The 27,354-nt window shown below is 46.4% G+C and overlaps 2 protein-coding genes across 3 annotated transcripts; both read left to right on the top strand.

Annotated features, from left to right (window-relative positions):
* Positions 1-618: 618 nt before the first annotated feature.
* ANKRD39 (ankyrin repeat domain 39) lies at positions 619-19,046 on the top strand. Of its 2 annotated transcripts, XM_016219246.2 has the most exons (5): positions 619-706; positions 3,920-4,023; positions 4,608-4,811; positions 14,090-14,268; positions 18,975-19,046. In XM_016219246.2, exons 1-4 carry the CDS (start codon positions 619-621, stop codon positions 14,231-14,233), a joined length of 540 nt encoding a protein of 179 aa, XP_016074732.2. In that variant the 3' UTR covers positions 14,234-14,268; positions 18,975-19,046. The 2 variants fall into 2 exon arrangements, with proteins under 2 accessions (XP_016074732.2, XP_016074734.2); XM_016219248.2 differs by lacking the exon at positions 18,975-19,046 and having other exon boundaries at positions 14,090-14,604.
* On the top strand, positions 17,820-24,043 carry ANKRD23 (ankyrin repeat domain 23). The gene is made up of 9 exons (XM_016219230.2): positions 17,820-17,846; positions 18,975-19,118; positions 19,304-19,432; positions 20,117-20,242; positions 20,511-20,609; positions 20,697-20,795; positions 20,934-21,032; positions 21,445-21,543; positions 21,650-24,043. Exons 1-9 carry the CDS (start codon positions 17,820-17,822, stop codon positions 21,743-21,745), a joined length of 918 nt encoding a protein of 305 aa, XP_016074716.2. The 3' UTR covers positions 21,746-24,043.
* Positions 24,044-27,354: the final 3,311 nt, after the last annotated feature.

The raw sequence follows: 27,354 nt of genomic DNA, 5'->3' as shown, positions 1-27,354 counted from the left end.
CCAGAACAGGCTGCAGCCCCGGGTGTCCTCGCTGCAGGAGCCTCTCTGCCATCGGCAACGTTGTGAGGGATGAACCCCGATTCAGTGAAGGCGCCCACTGCGGGATGGGGGTTCCGCACAACCAAAGGCCCTGGCCCTGCCCGCGGGGTTTACAATTGCTCCTGGTGGCACCTGGCTCCCACGGGTTTTCAAAAAATGGGCCAGAAGGGAGTGAGGAGGGAGTGTCGTGAGGCCTTTACAAGTAGCTGCGGTGAGCCGTCTTCCTGGGCCCGGGATGGTGCGCGAGAGGTGGGGAAAGACCTGGGGGCGGCGCCTCCCTGCCTTGGGAGCCCGGGAAGCGAGGAGACACCTGGAGGGCGCGCTCTGGCGAGCGACACAAAGTCGCTCGCGCCCAGCCCCGCGCGACCTCTCTCCCCGAGAGTCGTTCCCGGTCCCCGGCGCCCCCTCCTCCGCCGAGCCTGGGGCGCCCCCGTGCGGCCGTCTCCGGCGAGGCGCGCAGCCCGGGTCCCGCCCCGCTGCGGGATTGGCTCCTGCGCGAGAGCCCCCGGGCGCCTGATTGGCCGGCGCGGCCGCCGGCTGGTCGGGTCCTGCGGGCGTCCGGGCGGTGCGGAGGCCGACATGGCGGCTCCCGGGCCCTGTGCAGACGGCCCCTGCTGCAACCACTCAGGCGCACGGCAGACGCTGGACGAGATGGATTTCGAGAGGGGTGAGGCGGCTGCAGGGCCGGAGGAGACCCGAGGGGGCGGTCGAGGGCACCCAATTCCGGGTCACCGACGGCCCTCCCGGGCCTGGCACGAGCTCGGCCACTGGAAACGCCGACCGGCGTGCAGGGAGGGAAGCTGGGCCCAGTGCGACGTGGGGACTCCGGCCTGCTCAGGGTGTCGGAGAGGGAAGGCTGGGGACCTCCGCTCACCCCGGGGATGGAGCTGCGGGGCAGGCGGCCGCGCTGTGCGGGGAACTAACGTTTCTGAGCCGCTGTGTGCGCTACATACGGCCAAGGTGGTCCTCGAGGCCGCCGATGGCCTCCCTACCCGTAGCGCGCCGAGAAGTAACACTTTTCGCACCTGCCTTCATTCGTCCACCTCTCCCACCACCCCTGAAGGGTCTCCCGAGTAGTGAGAACTAGTAGTTCTCAGCTGGAACAGTTCTGCGCCTTAAAGTCTTTGGCAACGTATGGAGACATTTCAGTTGTTACAGCTGGGTGGGTGCTACAGGCCTCTGGTAGGTGCAGACCAGGGATGCTGCGCGCAGCCCACAGTGCACAGGACGGCTCCCCATCACAGAATTGTCCGGGCCCAACTGTCAGTTGTGCTGCTGTTGAGAAAGAAACCTTGCCCTGTGCAACATAGGGCCCCTTCCCCTCCAGGTTCTGATAGATCACCTTGAATCAGAGCAACTTCTACAATCTGACGTTACAGACACACCTTGAGATACTGCAGGTTTGATTTCAGACCACTGTAAGAAGGGAGCAAGTATCTCAATAAAACGAGTTGTAATCTTTTTGCTGGTGGAGGGCCTTGCCTTCATTTTGTAAAATACACATCTTGTGAGGCACAATAAGGTGAAGCGCAATAAAATGAGGTGTGCCTGTGTTTTGTTTGTTCGTTTATTATCTTTTCGCACACATGGAAAAGATCCTTATCTTTTTGGTAGTGTGGATTTTTTTCCTTCGTATCTTCTCTCTGGGTTCATTTTTCTTTTCCCTGAAATATATCCTTTAATAGTTTTTTCAGTGAGCATGCTTCCCCACCACACACACACACACACACACACACACAATTGAGGGGTAGCTTAGCCGGTGTAAAATTCTAGGTTGACAGTTAATTTTACCCCCCTCAGTCCTTTGGAAATATTATTCCTTTATCTTCTTGTACTTACCGCTGCTGTTAAGAATTCTGCTGATAACCTGATTGTAATTATTCAGTAGGTTATTCTTTTTTTTTTTAATATGTTTTTATTGATTTCAGAGAGTAAGGGAGAGGGAGAGAGAGAGAGAAACATCAATGATGAGAGTCATTGATCAGCTGCCTCCTGCACACCCATTACTGGGGATGGAGCCCGAAACCTGGGTGTGTGCCCTGAGCGAGATTGACGGCGGATCTCCTGGATCATAGGTTGATGCTCAACCACTGGGCCATGCCGGCTGGGCATAACTTTTTTATTCTTGATATTCAGTCATGTCACTGTGCCAAATTTGTTTTTATTAATCCTCCTTGGGGTTTAATGTGATCTTTCATCTGAGAATTCATTGTTGTCTTTACTTTAGAATAATTCTCAGGTGTATCTCTTAAAATATTGCCTTTCTCCTATCCAGTTTTCTCTCTCTGTTTTCTATTTTTGAAGCGTGTATTAGACACATTTTGGTACATTCTGTCTTCTATGTTTCTTTACCTCTTTAATAGTTTTCTTTTTACCTTTCTGCATTCTGGGTGATTTCCAAATCATTAATTCTTCAGCTGGGTCTGCAGTACTGTTGACTCATCTGTTGTTGTTTTATTTTAATGATTCTACTTATTAACTTATTAACTTTTGTTTCAGATCTGCCTGCTCCCCCCCCAATACTCTTGATTTGTGGATTCTATTTTATTTCCGTGAACACGTTAAATGTTGTTTTAAAGTCTTAGGTTGCATTATATGGCTAGTTTTTGGAGCATGCTGAATGTCTTGCATGGCAGTGGATTGCTTCTTGTTTGCCAACATCTAATCTTTGAGCTCACTAGGCTGGAGTCCTCTTTTGTAAGAGATTCTCGCATATACCTTGTTGGCTAGTAGAAGCATCCTTATGGGGCATTTTTAAAAGTTGCCTCTGACTGGCCCTTATAGGTTTCACTTGTCTGGATCAATTTTTATGACAGACCCTTAGCTTGGGGGTTTGCTCTCTAAGGGTAATGTAGGTAGATACAAGTCCCACACCTCTAAGTTTCCTAGATTAGGGCATCTGATTTGTTGGGCCGCTTCTGCCTTTGCTGTCTTCTCATCACACCTATTCAAATGGGGCTGTTTCTCATTTCCTTTAGGTTTCTATTCAAATGTCACCTTATCAGAGATGCCATCCCTGACCACTGCATATACCCCCTTATTTTTCTTATAGCACTTAGCATCACCTGACTTATTTCATATGTATGTGTGTATATATACACACACATATATATATATACGTTTTTTTCTCCTCGTCTGTCTCTAATTAGAATATAAGCTCCATAAGACCAAAATTTGGGAGGAGGGTCTTTTATTCTCAGCTGACCCTTAGTACCCAGAACATTGCCAGATGCATAGTAAGTATTCAGTAAATATTTGCTGAATTAGTGAAGGGCCTGGGCATGGCAACTTGCTTCCTGCTGCTACACAAGGCAAGAGAGTGAGATTTTTCAGTCCTGGTTCATCCATGATGTGCCACCTCTGGCTTTGTATACATAGCCTTATCTGGTTCCCTGCCATGCACGTGGCCTGCAGCCTTTGCTCCATACCCTGCTCAGCGGTTGGAGCACAAGCCCCGAGGTGTATCTATTTGTGAGGACTCTTTTGGATCCTACAGACTCAGTGCTTGCTTACCACTTTGGCTGTGGTTTTCTCCTTGTTCTGGCACCTGGCAATTTTTTTGCTTTGGAATTTGATTATATATTCAAACATTTTAAACATTACTTAACATTTGTGTATTTGAAGTGGGGAGAAGGGATTTTTGTGTCTCCCCAATCCTCCTGCCCTGGTCAAGCAAGCTCATTGTCTAGTTCACAGCTATGTCACTGGCACCTAGGACAATCCTTGGCACAGAGGAGGTGCTTGGTTAATGTTTGCTGAATGAATGTTAACCAAACACCCATTTCTCACCAATGTTATGGGTGAAAAAACAGAGGTCAGGAGATGAAGAAAACATTAAAGGTTCTCAGCAGCATTCAGTATTTTGGTTGTCTTTCCACAGGAATCTGGTCAGCAGCCCTGAATGGAGACCTAGGCCGAGTGAAGTATTTAATCCAAAAGGCAGTGGACCCCAGTCAGCCCGACTTGGCCGGCTACACCGCCCTGGTGAGCTGGGAGGAACTTGGGGTCCACTTGGGGACCCTGCTCTCTGAGGGGGATTGAGGTTATCTTTTCTCGTCCCTCCCATTCTTCTCTCCCAACAGGGTTTCTCTTTCACGTGTCCTGTGAACCTGTTTTGTTTGTTTTTTAAATATATTTTATTGATTTCAGAGAGAGGAAGGGAGAGGGAGAGAAAGAGACAGAAACATCAATGATGAGAGAGTCATTGATTGGCTGCCTCCTGCACGCCCCCTGCTGGGGATTGAGCCTGCAATCCGGGCATGTGCCCTGACCAGAATCGAACTGCGATCACCTGGATCCTAGGTCGATGTTCAACCCCTGAGCCATGCCGGCGGGGCAAACCTGTTTTTTTTAATTAGTGTGCTTTACATGAGTTGTTTAATTTCATTTTCATAACAATCCTATGAGGTAGAAATGATTGAGGAAACTGATGCCAGCCATGAAGACATTTGCTCAGGTCACACAGCTGATGGAGGCAGCCCCGAGAGGGTCCAGGCCTCTGCTCCCCTCCCCCCACCTCTGTTGCCTGCCTGGTTCTGCTGTCCTACCTTGATCTCTATTCCCTGCAGCACTACGCCAGCCGCAATGGGCACTATGCAGTATGCCAGTTCCTGCTGGAAAGTGGGGCCAAGTGTGATGCCCAGACACGTGGGGGAGCCACCGCCCTGCACCGGGCCAGCTACTGTGGGCACACTGAGATTGCACGGCTTCTGCTCTCACATGGGTCCAACCCCAGGCTGGTAGATGACGATGGCATGACCAGTCTACATAAGGTATGCTTCCTCTTCCCCTTCAAAAACTTGTTCTTTGTCATTATAAAAGGTACAGTATGTTCACCATAGGGAACAAAGGGAAAACGGAAAAGCATAAAGTAGAAAATAAAAACCATTTGTAATCTCAGTGCTCACTTCTCATCACTGTGCCTGTAGTTAACAGTGCTGTGCGGTACACTATAACGTGTTAAGAACATAGCTTTCACATTGTGTCCTTACCAACTTAACTTTTAGGAAGCCAGATGTATAAATATATCAGAAAATCCTTGAACAATGAAACGTTACACTTGCGTGCACATCAAGGGAAGATGTAAGCATTTCCTCCCTTTTGTTTATCTTGAGCTTTTGTCCCCTGTCCCTTCCCTGCTAGTCTTTTTCAGTGTTCTGACCCTACTCTTCAGACACTCCAGGGTGGTGTAAATTAAGCTGGTCCTCCTGGATGCCTCTCCTCTACTGTTTTTCAATCTGGCTTTGTCCGGTCTTCATTCTGTCCTTCCTCAGCTTCTGCATCACACGCTCAAAATGCCTTCCTGTTCCTCAGACATGGGGAGCTCCCCCAACTCCGTGTCCCAAAGCACCCTGTACTTGACTTTTCCTAACTCTTCTCCCCCCTGAAACTCCTTCTTTGAGCCTGTCTCACAAGAGATGGCAGGGACTTGATCTTGTTTACTGTTGTAGCCCTAGCACTGAGCACAGGTGCTCGATGAATATGTGTGAACAACTGGATGTTGTTTTAAGATCCTTGCCAGTTGGAGAGGCAGATTGCTTATTTCTTAATTGTTTCAACTATTCATTGTCTATCGACGGACACTTAGGTTGCTTCCATATCTTGGCTGTTGTAAATAATCCTGCAATGAACATATCTTTTTGAACTGGTGTTTTGGGATTCTTTGGATAAATACCCAGAAGTGGAATTGCTGGGTCATATGGTAGTTATATTTTTAATTTTTTGAGAAACCACTATACTGTTTTCTATAGTAGCTTCACCAATTTACAGTCCCACCAACAGTGTATGAGGGTTCCCTTTTCTCCATATCCTTGCCAACACTTGTTTGTTGATTTATTGATGGTAGCCATTCTGACGTATGTGAGGTAATATCTCATTGTAATTTTGATTTGCATTTCCCTGATAATTAGTATTGTTGAGCATCTTTTCATATGTCTGTTGGCCATTTGTATGTCCTCTTTGGAGAAATGTCTGTTCAGGTCTTCTGCCCATTTTCTAATGGGATTGCTTTTTTGGTATGAGTTCCTTATTTACATTTTGGATATTAACCCCTTATCTGATGTATCATTGGCAAATATCTTCTCCCATTTGGTAGGTTGTCCTTTTGTTTTGTTGATTTCCTTTGCTGTGCAAAAACTTTTCAGTTTGATGTAGTCTCGTTTGTTTCAATTTTTTCTTTTGTTTACGTTGCCTGAGCAGACATATCCAAAAAAATATTATTAAGAGCCATGTCAAAGAGTTGACTACCTCTGTTTTCTTCTAAGAGTTTCATGGTTTCAAGCTTCACATTTAAGTCTTTAATCTCTTTTGAGTTTCTTCTTGTATATGGTGTAAGAAAGTGATCTAGTTTCATTTTTTTGACATGTATTTGTCCAGTTTTGCCATTTATTGAAGAGACTGTCTTTACTCCATTGTATATTCTTGCCTCCTTTGTTGTATATTAATTGACCATATAAGCATAGGTTTATTTCTGGGCTCTTTATTCTGTTCCATTGATCTATGTATCTGTTTTTATGCCAGTACCATGCTGTTTTGGTTACTCTAGCCTTGTAGTGTAGTTTCATATCAGGTACCTCCAACTTTTTGTTCTTCCTCAAGATTGCTATGACTATTTGGAATCTTTCGTGGTTCCATATAAATTTTAGGATTATTTGTTGTAGTTCTGTGAAAAATGCCATTGGTATTTTGATAGGGATTGCATTGAAACTAGATTGCTTTGGGTAGTTTGCACATTTATTTTATTAGTATGCATGTTTTAAAAATACTGCTACTTGTTAAATGATACATGAACATGGTATGTGCTTCCATTTATTTGTATCTTCTTCAGTTTCTTTCTTCAGTGTCTTATAGCTTTCCAAGTGCAAGTCTTTTACCTTCTTGGTTAAATCTGTTCCTAGGTATCTTACTCTTTTTGAAACAACTATAAATGGAATTGTTTTCTTCATTTCTTTTTCTGATAGTTTATTGGTGTATAAAAATGAAACTGATTTCTGAATATTAATTTTGTATCCTGCTACTTTACTGAATTCATTTATTAGTTATAATAGTTTTTTGGTGGAATCTTTTAGGGTTCTCTAATATAGTGTCATGTCCTCTTTAAATAATGACAGTTTTACTTTTTCCTTTACAATTTGGATGCTTTTCATTTCTTTTTCTTGTCTGATTGCTGTGACTAGAACTTCCAGTACCATATTGAATATAAGTGGTGAAAGTGGAAATTCTTGCCTTGTTCCTGATCTTAAACAAAAAGCTTTCAGCTTTTCATCGAGTGTGATGTTAGCTGTGGGTTTTATTAGGTTGAGGTATTTTTTTCTCTGTGCCCAGTTTGCTGAGAGTTTATCATACATGGGTGTTGGCTTTTGTCACATGCTTTGTCTGCATTTATTGATGTGATCATAGGATTTATATGCTTAATTTTGTTCATGAGGTATATCAAGTTGATTTGTGGATATTGAACCATCCTTGCATCCCAGGAATAAATGCCCCTTGATCATGATGTATGATCTTTTTAATGTATTGCTGAATTTGGTTTGCTGTTATTTTGTTGAGGATTTTTGCATCTATGTTCATTAAAGACATTGACCTATAATTTGTGTGTGTGTATGTAATGTGTTTGTCTTGTTTTGGTTTCAGAGAAATACTGGCTTCATAGAATGAGTTTGGAAGCATTCCTTCCTCTTCTATTTTTTGGGATGATTTAAAAAGGATAAGTATTTTTCTGTAAATGTTTGGTAGAATTCACCTGTGAAGCCATCTGGTCAGGACTTTTGTTTGTTGGGAGTTTTTTGACTACTGCTTCAATTTTATGTTAGTAATCAGTCTGTTTAGATATTCTATTTCTTTCTGGTTCAGTCTTAGAAGGTTGTATGCTTCTAGAATATTACCCATTTTTTTCTAGGTTGTCCAGTTTGTTGGTCTCCTTTAATGATATTACAAATTTGTAACCATTACAAATTTGGTTGTAATATCTCCTCTTTAATTTTTAAAAAAATTATTTTAAGTATATTTTTTATTGATTTTAGAGAGAAAGGAAGGGAGAGGGATAGAGAGATAGAAACATAAATGAGAGCGAGACATCGATCAGTTGCTTCCCTCATCACCCCCCCCCCCCACTGGGGATCAAGCCCCCAACCCAGGCATGTGCCCTGACTGGGAATCAAACCAGGGACCTGTTGGTTCATGGGTTGATGCTCAACCACTGAGCCATGCCAGCTGGGCTGATCTTTTTTTTTTTAAACCTCACTGGAATTTATTTTTTCTATTGCTTTTCAGAGAGAGTAGAAGGGAGAGAGAGGGAGAGAAAGAAACATCGATGTGAGAGAGACACATCAATTGCTTGCCTCCTACACTTGCCTCACCGGGGCTGGGGATCAAGCCTGTAAGGGAAGTACATGCCCTTGACCGTAATTGAACCCAGGACCCTTCAGTCCGAGTGCCGATGCTCTAACCACTGAGCCAAACCGACTAGGGCATCATTTCCTTATTTTGAAGGAATTGTCTATTGTCATGACGGATATCTCTGTGAAGGGGACTCAGTAATAGAAGATAAATCATTATGTTACTGATTAAACTACAACACTTAGGACATTAAATTGTTTTTCAGTTTAAATAGGAATGAAAATGTTCAGTGTTTCATCATGTAAGTCTTAAACACCTTTCTGACCAGCTATTTAGAGCCAGAACTCGCCCACATAGCTGGCTACTTTTCTGCACTTGAATATTAAATAAAATCATCTGAATAAACTTAAATGTACTTTATTTGTCATATCTTATATTACCATACATCAAAATTAAACATAGTGCATATGTTTTAATATTTTTAAATATTTTATTTATTTATTTTAAACCAAGAAACTTCTTTATATCCATATAGGTAATGTCTCATGGTGAAGTTTTAGCAGAGGTTTCTGGTATTTTTCCATTTGGTGATGGTGTAAATTGGTTTGAGAAGTAATGAGATCGAAAAAATCCTTATCAAAAAATAAATTGGTTACTTTACTTATACTTTGTAGGTTTTCAAATTGAACAGTTATGCCAGAAATATTTGTATAATCCTCCAAGGCTGGTAAAATGTCTTTTTTTGCCCATTCTTCTTCAGAATCACTTTCACTGTTAGATACTATCACATTTCTCTTTTGCCTTTGTGATGGTCTAATGTCAGAGTCATTACTGTCTTCAGACAAAGTACTATCTTCCAGCTGACTACCAAAGTCACTCAGCCCGTCAGACAAAGTATCTGCACGTAATTCGCTCAAATGTTCTATTCTGCCACAAAGTGTCTTTTTTAAAACTTTTGCCATAATAATAGATGGATGGAAAGAATTAGCTGTATTGCTCATCACATCTCTGGAAATACTGACAAGTTTAGAAAAAGGCAGGCAAATGAAGAGGAAAACCAGGTGCAGCCAAAATAAGTGCCAAGCAGTGAAGTGCAGACACAAGTTAACTTGTGACCGGTCAGCAAGGTGGTAAGCCAACCTAGAGTAAAATCAGCCTCCCAAAAACTCAAACCAGACTACAGGTTCATCATAGGGTGATTTGTTAATCCCTTTCAATTTTAGAATTATGGGTTCCTCTTATTTTTCCTTGTAAACAGATAGAAACTTTGTGTCCTTAAACTTATGGATCATGATATGAGCATTAATCATTAATGAACATTAAAGTTTTAGCTTGTTGAGTGTTGGTGACTCACAACTTCCTGCTGACTGGTTAATAATTAGGGAATCAAGGAAAGTTTCCATCGTTACTGAAAAATCAAAACTTTTCTTTTTTTAATGCTCACTCGGATATTTTTCCATTGCTTTTCAGAGAGTGGAAGGGAGAGAGAGAGAGAGAGAGAGAGAGACATCAATTGATTGCCTCCTGCACCCCCTCCCCTCCCTGCCCCGCCAGGGCCGGGGATCCAGCTTGCAACCCAGGTCCCTGCCTTTGGTCAGAATTGAACCTAAGACCCTTCAGTCCACAGCTGATGCCCTAATCACTGAGCCAGACCAGCCAGGGCTCCTCTTTCATGGTATTTATGTGGGCTCTCTTGTAAGTTTAGCTAAAGGTTTGTAAGTTTTGTCAGCTTTGCCCAGCCGCAGTGGCTCGGTTGGTTGAGCATCGTCGTGTGCCCCGAAAGGTTGCCAGTTTGATTCCCGGGCAGGGCACCTACTGGGGTTGTGGGTTCATTCCCCGTTGAGGCACGGACAGAAGGCAACCGATTAATGTTTCTCTCTCTTTCTCTCTGTTCCTTTCTCTAAGCATGTCCTTGGGTGAGGATTAAAATAAATAAATAAAATTTAAGATCCCCTGCTATTGTATTACTGTAGTAGATTGCTCCCTTTATGTTCATTAATAATTGCTTTATACAGGTAGGTGCTCCTATGTTGGGTGTGTAGATATTTACAATTGTTATATCCTCTTTTGGGATTGGTCCCTTTATAATTATTTAATGTACTTCTTTGTCTTTTTTTACATTCTTTGTTTTAAAGTCTAGTTAGTCTGATATAAGCATTGCTACCCCAGCTTTCTTTTCATTTCTTTTATGAAATGTCTTTTTCCATCCCTTCACTTTCAGTCTGTATGTGTCTGTCAATTTCAGGTGAGTCTCTTATAAGCAGCATATAGATGGTCATGGTTTTTAATCCACTCAGCCATCCTATGTGTTTTTATTGGAGCATTTAATACATTTAAAGTCATTATTGGTACGTGTGCACTTATTTCCGTTTTGTTATTTTGGTTGGTTTTGTAGTTCCTCTCTATTTCTTATTTCTTCTCTTTATCTCTTACCTTGTGGTTTGCTGGTTTTCTTTATTCTTTTGGGGGGTTCCTTTCTCTTTATTTTTTTCTGTGTCTTTTGTAGGTTTTTGGTTTGTGGTTACCATGAGGTTTATGTATATCATCCTATATTTTTAGCTATCTATTTTAAGCTGATAGGCATATAAGTTCTCATATTCTAAAAGGACATTTTTGCTCCCCCTCCCTCCATGCTTTATGCTTTGAGGTCATATTTTAAATCTTTTTGTTTTGTGTATTTCCTAACTACTTGTGGTTTTTGTTGAGTTTGGTATTTTTGTCTTTTGTCTTATCATAGTAGCTTTTTTTTTAATTAAAAAAAATGTTTAATTTACCTTTATTGTTGGAAGTATCACAGATGTTCTCTTTTTTTCCACATTGACGCCTTCTACCCCGCCCCAGGCCTTCACCACACTGTGGTCTATGTCCATGGGTTATACATATAAGTTCTTTGGTTAATCTCTTCCCACCCACCCCCACCTTCCCTCTGAGATTTGTCGGTCTGTTTATCATAGTAGCTTTTTAAGTGGCTGATTTGCTATGTTTATTAAACATTTGCCTTTAGCTATAGGTTTTTTTACTTTCTCATATTTCCTTGTTTCTGGTTATATCCTCTCCTTTTCTGCTTAAAGAAGACCCTTTAACATTTCTTGTAAAGCTGGTTTAATGGTGATGAACTCCTTAAGTTTTTGTTCGTCCAGGAAACTTTTGTCTCTCCTTCAATTCTGAATAATAACCTTGCCCAGTAAAATATTCTAGGTTGTAGGTTCCTTCCTTTTAGCACTTTAAATATGTCCTGCCGCTCCCTTCTGTCCTGTACAGTTTCTGCTGAAAAATCAATGGATAGCCTTATAGGGTTTCCTTTGTATGCGACTTGTTTGCCTCTTGATGTATTTAAGATTGTGTCTTTTTTTTTTAAGTTTGCCAACCTTTATCATTTTATTTTTTTTAAATATATTTTTATTGTTTTTAGAGAGAGGAAGGGAGAGGAAGAGGGAAACAGAGAGAAACATCAGTGATGAGAGGGTCATTGATTGGCTGCCTCCGGCACACCTCCTACCAGAGATCGAGCCTGCAACCCAGGCATGTGCCCTGACTGGGAACTGAATCATGATCTCCTGGATCCTAGGTCAATGCTCAGTCGCTGAGCCTTGCCAGCAGGGCTGTCTCTTTAACTTTGGCTGTTTTAATTGCAATATGTCTTGGTATGGGTCTCTTCATATTCTTCTTGTTTGAAACTCGCTGTGCTCCCTGGACTTGAGTGTCTGTTTCCTTTCCCAGGTTAGGAAAGTTTGTTCCTTTATCTCTTTCTCCTTCTGGGATCCCTATAATGTGATGTTTGTGTGGTTGATGTTGTCCCAGAGGTCCCTTAAACTATTCTCATTTTTAAAATTCTTTTTTCTTTTTGCTGTTCTGATTGGTTGATTTCCACTAGTCTGGCTTCCAGGTTGCTGATCCATTCTCCTGTATTAGCTAATCTGATGTTAATTCAACTGTATTTTTCATTTCACTCATTGTATTTTTCAGGTCTGCTTGGTTCTTATTATACTTTCTCTTTGTTGAAGTTCTCCCTAAGTTTCTCTATTTTACTCTGAAGTTTGGTGAGCAGCCTTATGACCATTTCTTTGAATTCATTATCAGATAAACGATTTATCTTTGTTTCATTAGGATTTTTTTCTGGGGATTTTTCTTGTTCCTTTGCTTACGAGATATTCCTTCATTTTCTCATTTTGTTTGATGTTCTAATTTATATAATTGACAAAATAGCTGTCTTTTCCAGTCTTGAAAAAGTGGCCTTGTGTAGAAGTGACCCCTGTGTAAGCTCTGTGTGCTGGGTGGTTTTGGCAGGCCATTGGAGCCAGGTGGGCATTTACAGTACCCTGGGCACTGGCCTGCCAGGCTAAGGCAGCTCCAGGTGGGAGGCCAGGTGCATGTAGAAATGCCCTGTTGATCCTGCTTGCTTCCTTCCTTCAGAGCCGGAATGGGCTCTGGGTGATGTGGCTGGGAAAGTACTACAGTGACCTTGCATGTAGGCTAGAGCACCTGGATAGAGCTGCTCCCTGCCCTGTGGCGGTGCAGGGAAATGTAAACCATGGTGTTCACTGGCACCTCTGACCCGGAGAATTCCTACAGATCTTGGAGGGCTCCCACAGTTCTCCACCTTCTCTGCACAGTTTCTCATTTGTTGTGCAGAAGTAGTTCAATCACTCTCAGTTGTCTCAGCAGGAATTGCTCTCTCTATGTGGGCATGTATTTCAGAGTGCTCATGGGAGGGGGCGAGTTCAGTGTCCTATGCCACCGCCATCTTGGTCCTCACTTACTTTCTTTAAAGTACTGCTTGGTACTTTTTTTTTGGTAAAAAGTTACTTAGAATGCTTCTCACAATTGCTTACAACATACCACTGCCTGAAATGAAGCAATAGAATTGAGAACCTGGGTCTGTACTCATTAAGAGGACCTGCTAAAAAAGATTTGGGTTTAAATTTGAGATGATGGTTTCTACTAATATTAATTTTGATACCTCTCAGAAGCGCCTGTGTTCCATCAATTTGTCTGTTGGAAGGAGTAGGGAATACAGTGGCATAACAGTTGTTAAGAGTTCAGACTTTGAGGTCAGGCAGACCTCCTTTAGAATCCCCAGGCTGCCACGCTAGCTCTGTGACCTCAGGCAAGTCACTTAACTTTTATAAGTCTCAGTTTCTTCATTTATAAAATGGGAATAATGATAGTTCTTACTGCTGCTGGTTACTGTGAAAGTTAAATAAGATAATTTATGTAAATCACTTAACTGTTACTTCTTGGAGATAGGTTAGAAATTGACATCCAGATTGGGATCATCTATCTCAGAGGAGGAGAGGAGAAAGCTGGGAACCTGGGCCCCGTTTTCCTCTTCTCATCTGAAAGTTCCCAGAGGGCAGGGGGCATGTCTGATGTCTGTTGTGCTCATGGTGCCCAGCACCCTGTAGATGATCAGAATGTTTGTAAAAGACACTTAGAGACCCAAGGTTTTGTACTTGTCTTTAGTGTGCAGCCCAAAGAAAAAAGAATAGTCACTGAACAAAGAACACAAGAACCAAAACTTCAAGCTAACTGCCCGGATGGCTTAGAGTACTCTGCCCATCTGTATGCAAGTCATGAGATCGGATAGGAATTAGGGGAAGTCTACTCAAATAGCCAGTGTCTCCATTGCTGCAAGGACCGAGATCCCCAGAAATAGAGCAAGAGCAGGGCCCAGTGAGGGTGTGACTTTTGATTCAGGCTGCTCTCTCCACAGGCTGCTGAGAAGGGTCACATGGACATCTGCTCCCTTCTGTTGCAACACAGCCCAGCCCTGAAGGCCGTCCGGGATCGGAAGGCACGACTAGCATGTGATCTTCTGCCCTGCAACAGTGAACTGCGGGACCTGCTGGCCAGCTGAATCGCCACTCTTCTGTCCCAGGCTGCCATGCAAGGGTACATATACTAGGTCTCCAAGCCCCTGCTGTGGTCAGGATCCATGCCGCAGGGTGGGAAACAGAGACCCGAAGACCCAGGAAGAGCCCGATTTTGGCCACTGGAGTGAGGGAGTAGATTTGAGGGGGCTGCAAGTGCCTAAGCCTGGACAGATGACCCTATTCTAAATTAGTTCATGTGGAAACATCTATCCACTTGGAAAAAATAAAGTTATATCCTTACCCCATCCCATGCCCCAAATTAAATTACAAGTAGACTAAAGAACTAAATTGGCCCTGGCCGGGTAGCTCAGTTGGTTAGAGCATCATCCTGATACTCCCAAGGTTGTGAGTTTGGTTCCCTGTCAAAGCGCATACAAGAATCAGCCAATGAATGCAGAAATAGTGGAATAATAACAAACAGATGTTTCTCCCCATTCCTCTCTCTTTCTAATATCAAAATCAATCAATCAATAAATTAAAACAAAAAACCTTAAAAAACACACCCAAATTGAATAACACAAAATCATGCAAGTAAGTATGAGAAGAAACTATGGTATATGTAACAAATGACAAGCTTCTTGCTAGCTGAGGGACCTTGGTATAAGTGACTTTCCTCATCTGAAGATCAGAATGATTATAATAGGGCCCTGCCGCAACGTCACTGTGGGGATTCGGTGTTTGAATGTACGAGGAAAGAGAGTTCCTGGCATGTTGTTACCAGCAGTGTATCAGAGCACACACTTCCTCAAAACCTGATCAGCATAATTTCATTCATTTTAATAATCTAATAGATTTAAAAGTGCTATTGTTTTGGTTTTTTAAAAAAAATGTTTTGATTTTAGAGAGAGGGAGAGGGATAGAGAGAGAAACATGGATGAAAGCGAAACATGGATCGGCTGCCTCCTGCCTGCCTCCTACTGGGAATCAAGCCCGCAACCCTGGCATGTGCCCTGACTGGAAATTGATCTGGTGATCTCTGGGTTCATGGGTCAACGTTCAACCACTGAGCATCACTGGCTGGGCCTTTGTTTTATTTTGAATTGCTGATTACTAGTGAGGTTGACAGCTGTCTTCTGTGAACTTCCTGTCTATATCCTTTGCCCCATTAGAATTTTTTTCTTTTTATTGACTCATAGGAGTTGTTTATGTCTTCTGGATATTGATTCTGTTTTATATGCATATATTTTTCCTTTCATACTGTCATTTGTCTTAACTTTGTTGGTATCTGTTCATGGAAATTGGTACAACCACTATAGATGGCAGTTGGCAATATCTATTAAAATTTAAATGAACAGGGCCAGTAATTTGATTTCTCTGTAGCTACCTAGAGAAATATTCATCCATATCTACAATGCTTATTTATGAAGGCATTCACAAAGATGCACATTTGAGCCTGGGGCTTAATGGTAAAAACAAAACAAACAAAAAAAAAAACCAGGGTGCTTCCTGATACGGAAATGGTTAACTTCTGGTCCACATATCATTTGAGTGCAATGCCGTGGAGTGGTGTATGCTAATGTGGGAAGTGTGCTGAGTCATGATCATAGCATGCCTCAGCTATGCTGCCTCTTAAAACATGTTTGTCGCCCTAGCTGGTTTTGCTCAGTGGTTATAGCAGCAGCCCGAGAACTGGAGTCCTGGGTTCGATTCCCCATGGGCTCTATCCCTAGCCCCAGTCAGGGCAAATGTGGGAGGCAACCGATGGATGTTTGTCTCTCTCACATCAATGCTTCTCTCTCTCTCCCTCTTCCACTCTCTCTGAAAAGCAATGGAATAAATATCCTCAGGTGAGGATTAAAAAAAAAGTCTGTAGAAACATGTATGTACATATACAAAGTTACAGGAACAAAGTCAGGAGGATTATGGCAAACCTGGTGACCATGGTTCCCCAGGGCCACTGTGGGGATAGTAAAGGGGCTCTTGTTGAGCTTTACTGTTACATATGGATTTTTTACAAGGAGTAATTTTTTTTTTGATTGATTCCAGAGAGAGGAAGGAAGAGGGAGAGAGAGAGAGAAACATCAATGATGAGAGAGTCATTATTAATCAGCTGCCTCCTGCACATCCCCTGCTGGGTGGGGATCAAGCCCAAAACCCGGGCATGTGCCCTGACCGGGAATCAAACTGTGATCTCTTCAATCATAGGTCGATGCTCAACCGCTGAGCCACACTGGCCAGGCAGGAGTAATTTTTTTATAAGTAAGAGTTAATACCTGTTCGTTTGATGTGGAAAAAACTGGTTTTCCGCTGAGATTCAGCTGAAACTCATAGGGGAATGTTGAGGGGGAGAGTGTGAGTGAGCAGGTGGTCAGCAGTGGAGCCCAGATCTCGTCTGACTTTTCTTGTCTGTCCACCTTCACTCAGGTCTAGGTAATCTTTTCCTTCCTCATAAGGAAAGGCAAGAATGCACCTTTGACAGAACATCCTGAAGCATAGAGACAGTTTCTTTAAAAAACCCTGGTCTCAGAACTGGCAAGAACTTACAAATTAGCCAGCCAGTTGTGGGTGGGACCATTGGCAGCCCTTCAGGGCCTTGGGCTGTCCTTGGCCCACAGTTCCTCCTCCCTCTCGTTTGGTCATCTCTGCTCATGTTGCTCCCATTCTGGGTCTTATTTACTGGATATCAGATTTCCTTTCAAAGGTCAAGGCAGGGTTCAAGGCACAGCTGGTTGAAGGACATGCTGGCATTTTAGGTACAATTAGGAAGTCTTACTTTGTGGCTTGTGACAGGTTGCTTTGTGATTGGATTAACAGTTAATGTTGTGTACTTGGACCCGAAACGGATGTCAGTCTCACCTTCCATATGGGGAGACATGCCCCATGCCAGGAGAGCGTCTGGTAGGGACTTGCATGTGGGGCGTGGGTGGTTCTTCAAGGGCTAAAGTACAGGTGACAGGCTGGACTTGGCCGCAGATGGTGTAATACGCTGGCCCTCAGAGTGGTGAGGGAGAAGTGGGGGCATCTTGCAGGGAAGCCACCAAGAGTGGGGGGCAGCCTTGGCACTGGATGGCAACTGGGAGATCCCTTGAAGCTTATTTCTTCCTATAGGTGTCATGAGGGTTCCTGAGGCAGAAGTCAGCCTCCTGAGCCTGTCCTTCAAGGGTCCTCTGGGACTCTGGCCTCCTTTCACAAGGGCAGTTGAGCTAGACCTTTCAGGGTCTCAGGTAGCCAAGACCCACAGCAACATGGAGGCTGACACTTGACTCTTTTTCTTAAGTGGTGTCTGGACTTAGGAAAGTGGAACTATTTCCCCCTGAATCTGGGCTAGTGGCCCAGGCCCCCCAGGACATGTGTCTATGGTGGAACTGCTCTGGGGCAGGTGTGGGGGGTGACACCGGTGCCGGATAGTGGGTGTCCGAGGATGCACCTGACTCAGCTTGGGACAGTTCCTCCTCCTGCCTGCGTGGCTACAGGCCCACACTGGTATTTTGGTGGATGTTACAGAGCCACAGAGTCATCTGGCTCAGGTGCAAGCCTAGGTCCCGCCCTGCCTGCCCTCAGGGGCAGGTCGCCTATAAAAGGGTTGACAGCTCAGCTTTTCTCACTGGGGGTTTGGAGAGCGGGGGGACCATGGATGTCATCAGCGTCCAGCAGTTGGTAAGAATGTGGGAAGAGGGGCAGGAGGGCAGGCAGTCATCTGGGCACCCCCAGGCTGTCAGAAAAACGAGCAGGGCAGGCCACTGCTGTGGTCTGAGCATCGGGTTTTCAGAGCTGAAACAGGCAGTTCCCTGGTGTGGCTGCCTTGTTCTCTTGTGAGGTGGTGAGAGAGGGGGTTAGGGAGCAAGAGAGGGAAGCAGTGTGAAAGATGTTGAGTGAGTTTTGCACTGAACTGTGATAGCTAAAGGGGAAAGGAAATGGCAGGTTACCTTGGAAAATACGACTGTAGCTTGGTCTTGGTTTAGCTCCACTGCCGGGATAGCTATTGTTCTGGAAATGGGCTGGGAGGCTGGCTGCCTGGTTAGGGAGGGAGATGGGTGCTCTCTAGTTCCCTGGGCATTGAGAGAAGCGGCACCACCAGTGACACTTTGGGACGCATTTTGGTGTCAGTGCCCAGCAAGCACCAGCCTGTACAGCTTCTGTGAGGGGCTGCAGGGCCTACGTGTTAGGTTGCCAGCGTTTGCTTTGAAAGGGAATACAGTTCCCTGTGGCTGGAAGCCCCAGGCCCTGCCATCCTGTCATCCCAACCTTTCTCTCCTCTCAACACACTCGTTCCTTGGTTTCCTTGGTGTGTCCAGCTCCTGATGTCCTGGGGGCGGGGCCAGGGAGGAGCAGGGTGGAGCATCGTGGGGGGCTCTGCACAGCACAGCTCTGAGCTAAGTGCTAGTTCTGTACCATTTTACTGATGAAGAAACAGTTTGTGAAGAGCCAAGACTGGAACCCAGGAATTCAGACTCTCCCAGGAAGAATCTCCTCTGTCCCTCTGAGCTTGGGGTGGGGTGGCAGTGTGGCGTGATCTGGTAGGAATGTAAGGGCAGCAACCCCTGAGGGAAGCTGAGGTGTCATGTGCCCTGAGCTCCCCTGGACACAGGCCCAGCACTATAAATAGATGTGGGTCATGCCCCCAACCCTGTGCCCTTGCTGACAGGGCAGGGCAGGCACAGCTGGTGAGAGCCAGCAGCAGCCCCGCATCCAGAGCATTGAGAAGGCTCAGCTCTTGTCAGGACCCCCACTGCACAGCTCGGTTCTCTACGGACCCATCCTAACCATCCTTATCCTGTCCTACAGGTAAGTGGAGAAAGAGAAGGGAAGGTGTCGCGGTATGGACGTGCAGCTCCTGATCCTGGAGGCTGGCCAGGCGAGTGGAGGCTGGGGCCCCATGAGGCCGCGGCCCAGGAGAGGCAGAGGCTGGAAGAAGAGAAGAGGAGGAGAGTGAGTGACGCTGGGGTGGCCTGTTGGGCGGGCCCTGAGCAGTGGGGGTCCGGAGAGCCAGAGGCTGGGGTGGCAGCCAGAGTGCTGGTGCTCCTGCTGTGGGCAGGAGAGACGGGATAACAAGAGCCTGCCCGGACCCATCACCCTGGCTGATGGCTGGCATGGTCTTTTGTCTTCTGCCCCAGGCTGAGAGGTTTAAGAGCTCCAGACTTAATCTGGACAGTCTGGCTGACTTGGAAAACTTGGTTCAAAGACGAAGAGAAAAGCGACTGAAACGCAGAGTCCCCCCTAGGGCACCTGAGCCCGTGGTTAAGGTAGGTGAGAAGTTGGGGGGCAGGAGCAGGGGCGCACACACCCAAGGCTTGACAGTCCCTGAGGAAGTTTCCTGCGCCTATGGGAGGGCTTGGGGAAGAGTGGACACTGCCAGCTGCACCTGCGCCGCAGCAACTGCTGAGCTGGACAGCCCATTTTGGAGCCCCAGCCTGTGTGCAGCTGCTGGGGCATAAACAGCAGTTCTAGAGGTCTAGGATCAGGGTGAGGGAGGGTCCGTCTGAGCTCCTGGGGGTTGGCGGCAAAGTTCGGTGCTCCTTTGCTTATGGATGCATTACCCCGATCTCTGCCTCGTGTCCACATGGCCTTCTCCCATGTCTCTGACTCCAAATGTCCCCTTTTTGTAAGGACACCAGTTATACTGGATTAGGGCCCACCCTGCTCCAGTGTGACCTCACCTTAACTATAGCTGCAATGACCTGCTTCCAAATAAGGTCACATTCTGAGGTTCAGGGGGTCAGGACTTCCAACATATGAACTTGGGGGCGCACAAGTCAACCCCTAACTCCTCCCACCCCAACAACTATTCTTCCAGAACCTCCTGGAGGTAGGTTTTTAAAAACCTATCATTTGTACAAGCTGACAGTGTCTCTGTGGGGACCACTTGGTGTGAGTAAAGTGTGACGTCAGTTTGCGGATTGATTTCCTCTTGTCCTTAACTTACTCAGCCACAGCCTGAGGCCCAGCTGGAGCACGTGGACCTGGAGACGTTCCTGAAGGCAGCTGCTGAGAACCGGGAGGCCCTGATTGACAAGTACCTGACCGACGGAGGGGACCCCAATGCCCACGACAAGGTAGCAGAGTAGGGCGAATCAGAGAGCAGCTCAGCAGCTGCAGGGGTGCTGTCATCGGGGTGCTGTAGTCAGCCTAGGGAACCACGGGGCTTTTCTGTTTTATGGGACACTGATACCAGGTGCCTCCTGAGCTGGGAAGGAGGCGCTCTTCACATGATTAAGGAGCAGGCAGCTCTGTCCAGGGCACCAGCTCTGGGACTGGGATTGGGGGTGGGGCCCCTATAGGTGCCGTGCTCCCTCTGCTTAACCTCCCTTCTCCACTCACCAGCTGCATCGCACAGCCTTGCACTGGGCCTGCCTGAAGGGTCACAGCCAGCTGGTGAACAAGCTGTTGGAGGCAGGGGCCACTGTGGACACTCGTGACCTGGTGAGCATCGGGGAAGGCTCATCCTCCTGGCAGAGGCTGTACCTGGCACACAGGGCATCAGAGGGCTTCAGTGATTTTGTTTTGCAGCTGGACAGGACACCTGTGTTCTGGGCCTGCCGTGGAGGACACCTGGACATCCTCAAACATCTGCTTAACCATGGAGCACAGGTCAATGCACGGGACAAGGTGAGGGCACACCACAGTGGGCAGCCTGTTAGGAGCTGGCAGGCAGTGCACAGAGCTGTTCTTGGAGGAAGCACAGCCCTTTGGGGTTGGGGTGGAGCCTTGCCATTCAGGAGCAACACAGTCTCACTCGCCCCTTAGATCTGGAGCACCCCCCTGCACGTGGCCGTGCGCACAGGGCATTGTGAGTGCCTGGAGCACCTCATTGCGTGTGGAGCCCACATTGACGCACAGGACAAGGTAGGCGCTTGAGGCAGCTCCAGCGGGGGACAGGAACCAAGGGCACCTGAGCTCAGGCCAGCGCCTGCCAACCCAACCCTTCCTGTGGCTGGGGAGGTTATGAGGATGATGTCCCCTTATTTTTTTAAGGTGTTTTTATTAAAGCTGGGGATGGTGAGACAAGGGTTTAGCATAAAAGCAGCAACAGGAGCGCCTAGACTGGGCTGCCTTAGCTCTCTGGGAAGTCAGAAAAAGGTGGCCTTGGGAACAGGGTCAGAGGGTTAGCCTAAAACAAGTTCCCGCTGCCCATTGCTCCCCTGGTTGCAAGTCTAGTGGAGTCCCTTAGAATTTAGGAGATACATTCCTGGAGGAAAAGGGGAACAGAAAGGCACAGGTGTGTTCCCGGGAGAGCACCAAGGTCCTCTCTCAACAGGAGGGGGACACAGCTCTACATGAGGCTGTGCGACATGGCCACCACAGAGCTATGAAGGTGCTGCTGCTCTACGGAGCCCAGCTGGGTGTGCAGAACCAGGTGAGTCCCAGCAGCCCCAGCCTCGCCTCGTACCCGGGGGGGGGGGGGGTGTGTGTGTGTGTACCACTAAGAGGAGAAAGGACTAATGCAGCAACCTTGTACTCAGGCTTCAGCGACCCCAGTGCAGCTGGCCCGAGACTGGCAGCGAGCCATCCGGGAGGCTCTGCAGGCCTACATGGGGCACCCTCGTGGTCGGTGCTGATGGCAGCAGACCTGCAGCACTTCTCAGCCACCATTCCACCCTGTTCTCCTCCCACCCTCACCTGTGGTTCTGACCTCAGCCCTGATGCCTCAGGCCTCCAGGGCAGGCAGCCCTGTCAGTACTGAGCAGCAGCTCAGAGCTGGGCCGGCAGGTAGATGAAGCAGCTCCCTGGCTTCAAGCCAGGTGAAGAGCTGCTCCCTGCTGGGCTTGAGCAAGGATGGGCTGAAGCACAACCCAGGCGGATCCAGACAAGGGACAGCAGAGGCTGGGCACTCGGGATGGTGCATAAGCTAAGCCGCCTCCTCCCCAGGGCTGGTGCTAGACTTCCCCAGTGCCCAGTGAGCCTCTGTCGAGGAGACTGTTTATGCCCCTACCTTCCAAGGGGGGTTCCTGTTGGGTGGTAACTCAGTGCACAGCTGGCAGCTGCCTCCAGGCCAGAGAGGCAGGCATTTCACAGCAGTGACTCTGTTCCTGTCAGCAGAAGCCCTGGCAGCGTCTGGAGTGGCTCTGCACAACTCTGGTCCTAGGGACTCTGGTTTGGGGTCTGGACGGGCTGCTCAGCAGGTCTGAGGCTCCACCGCAGAAGTCCAGTACCAACCGGATTGCACAGAAGCCCTAAGACTGAGGCGCTGGAGCTACTTTAGAGAAGCCTCATGCCACTGTCCGAAGGCTGTGGTCAGGCCTGCCTGCTGCTCTAGGTGGCCAGTTGGTAGCTCTCCTTGGAAAGGTGAAGTACCTGGGTGCTGGGGTTGCTTGTGGCCCACTCAGCTTTTGAGGCAGTGGCCCGCAACCCTGCTTTGCCTCAGGTGCTAATGCCACCCTGGCACTGGAGCTTGAGCTCTTACCTATAACCTGCAGTTGTTGCCTTCTGCCTCCTCTGAGGACGCCACGGGGCTCTGAGCACTGCCCATGAAGGGAAACAGAGGAGCACACCTGCTCCTGCCCCCATTGCTAACTGGTGGCACATTTAGGACCCAACTTCACACATGCCCTCCAAATGGGTCCTCCTCTTCCAATGTCCTTTACACTCCAAGCTGTGCTGGTGTAGACGTGTTCCTGGCAGGGCTGGGTCCTTGAATGCCAGGAAATGAACCTTGATGCACTCAGCCCTAAGCTGAGAGCTGCAGGCTGAGGGACGGGCTCCGAGATTAAGGCTAGCCTCCTTCACACACGTACAGCACCTGGCAGACACTGTTCCCCAGCAGTTCTTTCTTTCATTGGTGGCCTTCTTAGGCCAAGACCAAGGCTATTCTTACTATGTGAAAAAGCTTACTAGAGCCCCACTCCTTCCCTTCCCATGGGCAGCCCCTGCCCTGTGGGGACAGAGCCAGCATTCACCCAGATGCTGGGGCCATGGGAGAAATGGGTGCTCTAGTCCACGGAGAAGACGACTCCCCGTCCAGAAAATGGGGACACTTAAGTGACAAAAATACCTTTTTTTATATGCATCAATATTTTGTGTTCATTAAAACTGGTTGGTTATCCATCACAGTCTAGTTCTGTGTTCTGGGCTAGAAGCGGCCAGGCCATTAGGCCCAGGGCCTTGTCGTCCTCAGCAGCCAAGCGCAAGCCTGTTAACCATCCCACCAGACAGCAAGATAGGCCCCTTGAGCAGAGTGGGCAGTCTGGGCACTTGGCCCTCAAGGCATCTCTGCTCATGGGCGAACAAGCTCAAAAAGCAGTGGTTCTCAGCCTTGGCTGCGAAAAATTTTAAAAGTCCTAATGTCCACCTGGCCGGGCGTGGCTCAGCAGTTGAGCATCGACCTAGGACCCAGGAGATTGCAGTTCGATTCCCGGTCAGGGCACATGCCTGGATTGCGGGCTCGATCCCCAGTCGGGGGTGTGCAGGAAGCAGCCCATCAATGACTCTCATCATTGATGTTTCTCTCTGTCTCTCTCTCTCTCCCTTCATCTCTCTGAAATCAATAAAGATACTTTTAAATAATAAAAGTCCTAATATCCAGACAACTGAGAGTCCCCGGAGTGGGACCCAGGTACCAGCATTGTCATGCAGACAACACACTGGTTCACGTAGGAAATCTTAAGAAATCTACAAAAAACCACCTAGAGTAAGAGTTCAGCAAGATCTCAGGATATAAGATAAACATACAAAAACCCATCTCTATATATTAATGACCATGTGAACACCACAATGAAAAACGAAGTACCGCCCTGGCCAGGTGGCTCAGTTAGTTGGAGCATTGTCCCATACACTAGAAGGTTATAGATTCAATTCCCGGTCACGGCACATACCTAGCCCTTGTCAGGGCACAAACGGAAGGCAACCGATCAATGTTTCTCACATCGATCAATAAGCATGTCCTCAAGTGAGGATTAAAAAAACCCATATCCTCGAGTAAGGATAAAAAATGAAAACAAAGTACCATTTACAATTGCTTCTAAAGATAAAATGCTTAGTTGTAAACCTAACAAAACACATAAGGACTTGTATGCCGAAAACTACAAGACGCTGATGAATGAAATCAAACAAGATTTAAATAAATGGTAGATTAACCGTATTTATGGACTGGGAGATGCAACATGGCAACAATTTTAATTCCCCCCAAATTGATAATACAGATTTAATGCAGTCCCCACCAAAATCTAAGTTAATGTGTGTGTTTTTTTGTAGAGGTAGATAGGATTATTTTTTTTTGTTAATCACGATATTTTTTCCATTGCTTTTCAGAGAGAGAGAGAAACACCAAAGTGAGACACACATTCATGGGTTGCCTCCTGCACATGCCCTGATTGGGGCCAGAGATTGAGCCTGCAACCCAGGTACATGCCCTTGGCCTGAACAGAACCTGACACCCGTCAGTCCATGGGCCGACGTTCTAACCACTTAGCCAGAACAGGTAGGGCAAGGTTATTATTAAACTTATAGCTAAAACAATTTTGAAAAAGAATAAAGTGGGAGGAATGAGTCTACCAGATTTCAAAACTCATTACAGGCATACCTTGGAGATATTGCAGGTTTGCTTCCAAACCACTGCAATAAAGTGAGTTGTAATCTTTTTGCTGGTGGAGGGTCTTGCCTTAATTTGTAAGCCATGCAACACCTGTGAAGCGCAATAAAACAAGGTGTGTCTGTGTACAGCTTCAGTACATGACCGTGGGTACTGATGGATGGATGCACAGACCAATAGAACAGAATACACAATCCCAAAATACAATATGCCCAAATGATTTTCAACAAATACGCAAAATTTAATTCAATGGAGGAAAAAACAAAGGTGCTGCAGCAACTGGACATCTATGGGCTAAAAAAAAAAAGTGACATCAGCATCATAGTTACAAGTCGGACAACTACAACTCAACAAAGGATTCCCTGCTCAACACAAACACACCTGACCTCCACACATTGAGACATCTGATGGTGGGTGTATCTAGTGAGCAGGGGAGGCAGGATGGGGAAGAACAGGGATGAGGCTGCAGATGCAGGGGCGCCCACCATGATGGCCCCAGCTGATGCCAGAGCAGGAAGGAGTCGGGTGTACCTTTTGCACAGCAGCAGAGGGGCAGAAGCAACACTGCAGCTTGAGTGGGTGGCACCTATTGCAGCTAAACCCAGTGACAAGGGCGAAGACACACTAGCAGTGTGGCAGCCACAGACACTTGAAACTGCCACCCCCCCAACCCCCACTTGCTATAGCCCAGGTGGCACAGTAGTGGGGAAGGAGTCAGGCTGCAGCCCTCACGGGGCAGCCCAAAGGGTGGAATGGGCAGAAGGAACATTCCTGCCTAAGTGGCAGGCTCCAACTGCAGCTAAACAGGGCTGTGATGGCACAGTGGTGGCGTGGCTGCAGCAGACTGGTGGTCACCATTACTAGCAAGAAAGCAAAGCGGCAGACTTGTGAACCCGCCTTCCCCCACCCACCCTACCACCCATCACGGTGGAACCTAGTCTGGAGACACCTCAGATGGCACTGGTTACAAAGAGGCTGCACCAGGAACTCACAGGCCTGGAGCCCATAGCCCACCACATCCCACCACAGGGATGGTACCGAGGTGACCCAGACATGGAGGGGACACCAACCTCCTTGGGGAATACAGGGCATTTTCCATGACCGGTGCAACATTGCCCCAGCAAGATCTGGGAGGTGCCAGTGGAAGGGGTAAGAGAAAACGAAAGCTTGCAATATAGCACCATCTAGTGGAAAACAAACGAAAGACCTAGACTTACCAACCTGCTGAATTGTGCGCAACACAGCACCTAAAAAGAGCGTTCGCTGCCTTGAGTGCCCGCCCAGGCAAAGAACAATCTACTAAGCACCATGAATGACCAAGGTAACAAGGTAGCTCAGAGAGAAAAACCTCCAAAAGCCAAACTGCAGGTCAGGGAAGACTGTAATTTAAATGACAGAGAATTCACGATTGCAGTATGGAAAAACTCAGTAAGGCAGTTTAATGAGCTGAGGAATAAAATCTACCAACAAAAGAACTTTACCAAAGAGGCTGAAACTATAAAAAGAACCAAATTCTGGAGCTGAAGAACTGAATAAATGAGATGAAGAGTGAATTATAAAGCACTGGAAACAGAGCACATGGAAGACAGAATTAGGGAGTTGAGAGACAAATCTAGAAGTGACTCAGGTAGAAGACGAGAACTGAGAGTTTAAACTTAAAGAACCTAGGAGGACCATCTGACTCCATCCAAAAGAGAAACAAGGAGAACGGGGCTGCCAGAAAGGAGAGGAGCCGGAGGGACCAGAGAACTCACTCAAACAAGTAACTGAGAACTCCGCAAACGTACGCAGAGCTGGACCCTCGAATTCAAAGCTGACAGACAGAGCTCATGTTATCTTTAATGTGAATATTCTGTCCCTGCTGCCTCCTCTTCCTGTCCCCTTTTACAAATCAGCTTCACTGAGGTATAATTTGCATACAGTTACAATCACCCATTTTCAGAGTACATTTCAATGAGTTCTGACAAATATATATGCCCACGTAATTATAACCACAATCAAAATACAGGACATCCTCCAAAATGCTCTCCCAGATGAGGCCCCAGCTGAGGCCTGTTCCCTGTCACTATAGGTTACTTTTGTCTCTTCTAGAATTTCATATAAATGGAATCATACAGAAAAAAAGAAGCTAACAGAACACCTAATTATGTCAATGCAAAAAGACCTCCAGGACAGCTTACATTAAAACTGTCAAAAGTTCACAACAAAAAAAATTCTTGAGAAAAAAATTCTCAAGAATTCTTGAGAAAAAAATTCTCAAGGCAGCCAGGGGAAAAAAGATTGTAACCTATAAAGGAAACCCCAGGAGAGAGTAGAATGAAATATTTAAAATATTGAAAGGGAGAAACTACCAGCAAAGTATATATCCAGCAAAGTAGCCTTAATATGAAAGAGAAATAAAGGTTTTTCAGACAAACAAAAGCTGGGGAAATGTACCACCACAAGACCTGCATTATAAGAAATATTTAGAGGAACTCTCCTACCTGAAACAAAAAGATAAAAGTATATTAAAACTTTTCAGCCCTGGCAGGGTAGCTCAAGTGGTTAGAGCGTCACCTTGATACACCATGACTGCGGGTTCAATCCCCGGTCAGGGCACATATGAGAGTCAGCCAATGAATGCATATAAATAAGTGGAAC

Source organism: Miniopterus natalensis, chromosome 13 (assembly GCF_054644295.1).
Source record: "Miniopterus natalensis isolate mMinNat1 chromosome 13, mMinNat1.hap1, whole genome shotgun sequence".
NCBI lineage: Eukaryota > Metazoa > Chordata > Mammalia > Chiroptera > Miniopteridae > Miniopterus > Miniopterus natalensis.
Note: the sequence above shows the minus strand (reverse complement) of the source record. Positions and strands in the feature narration are given on the sequence as shown.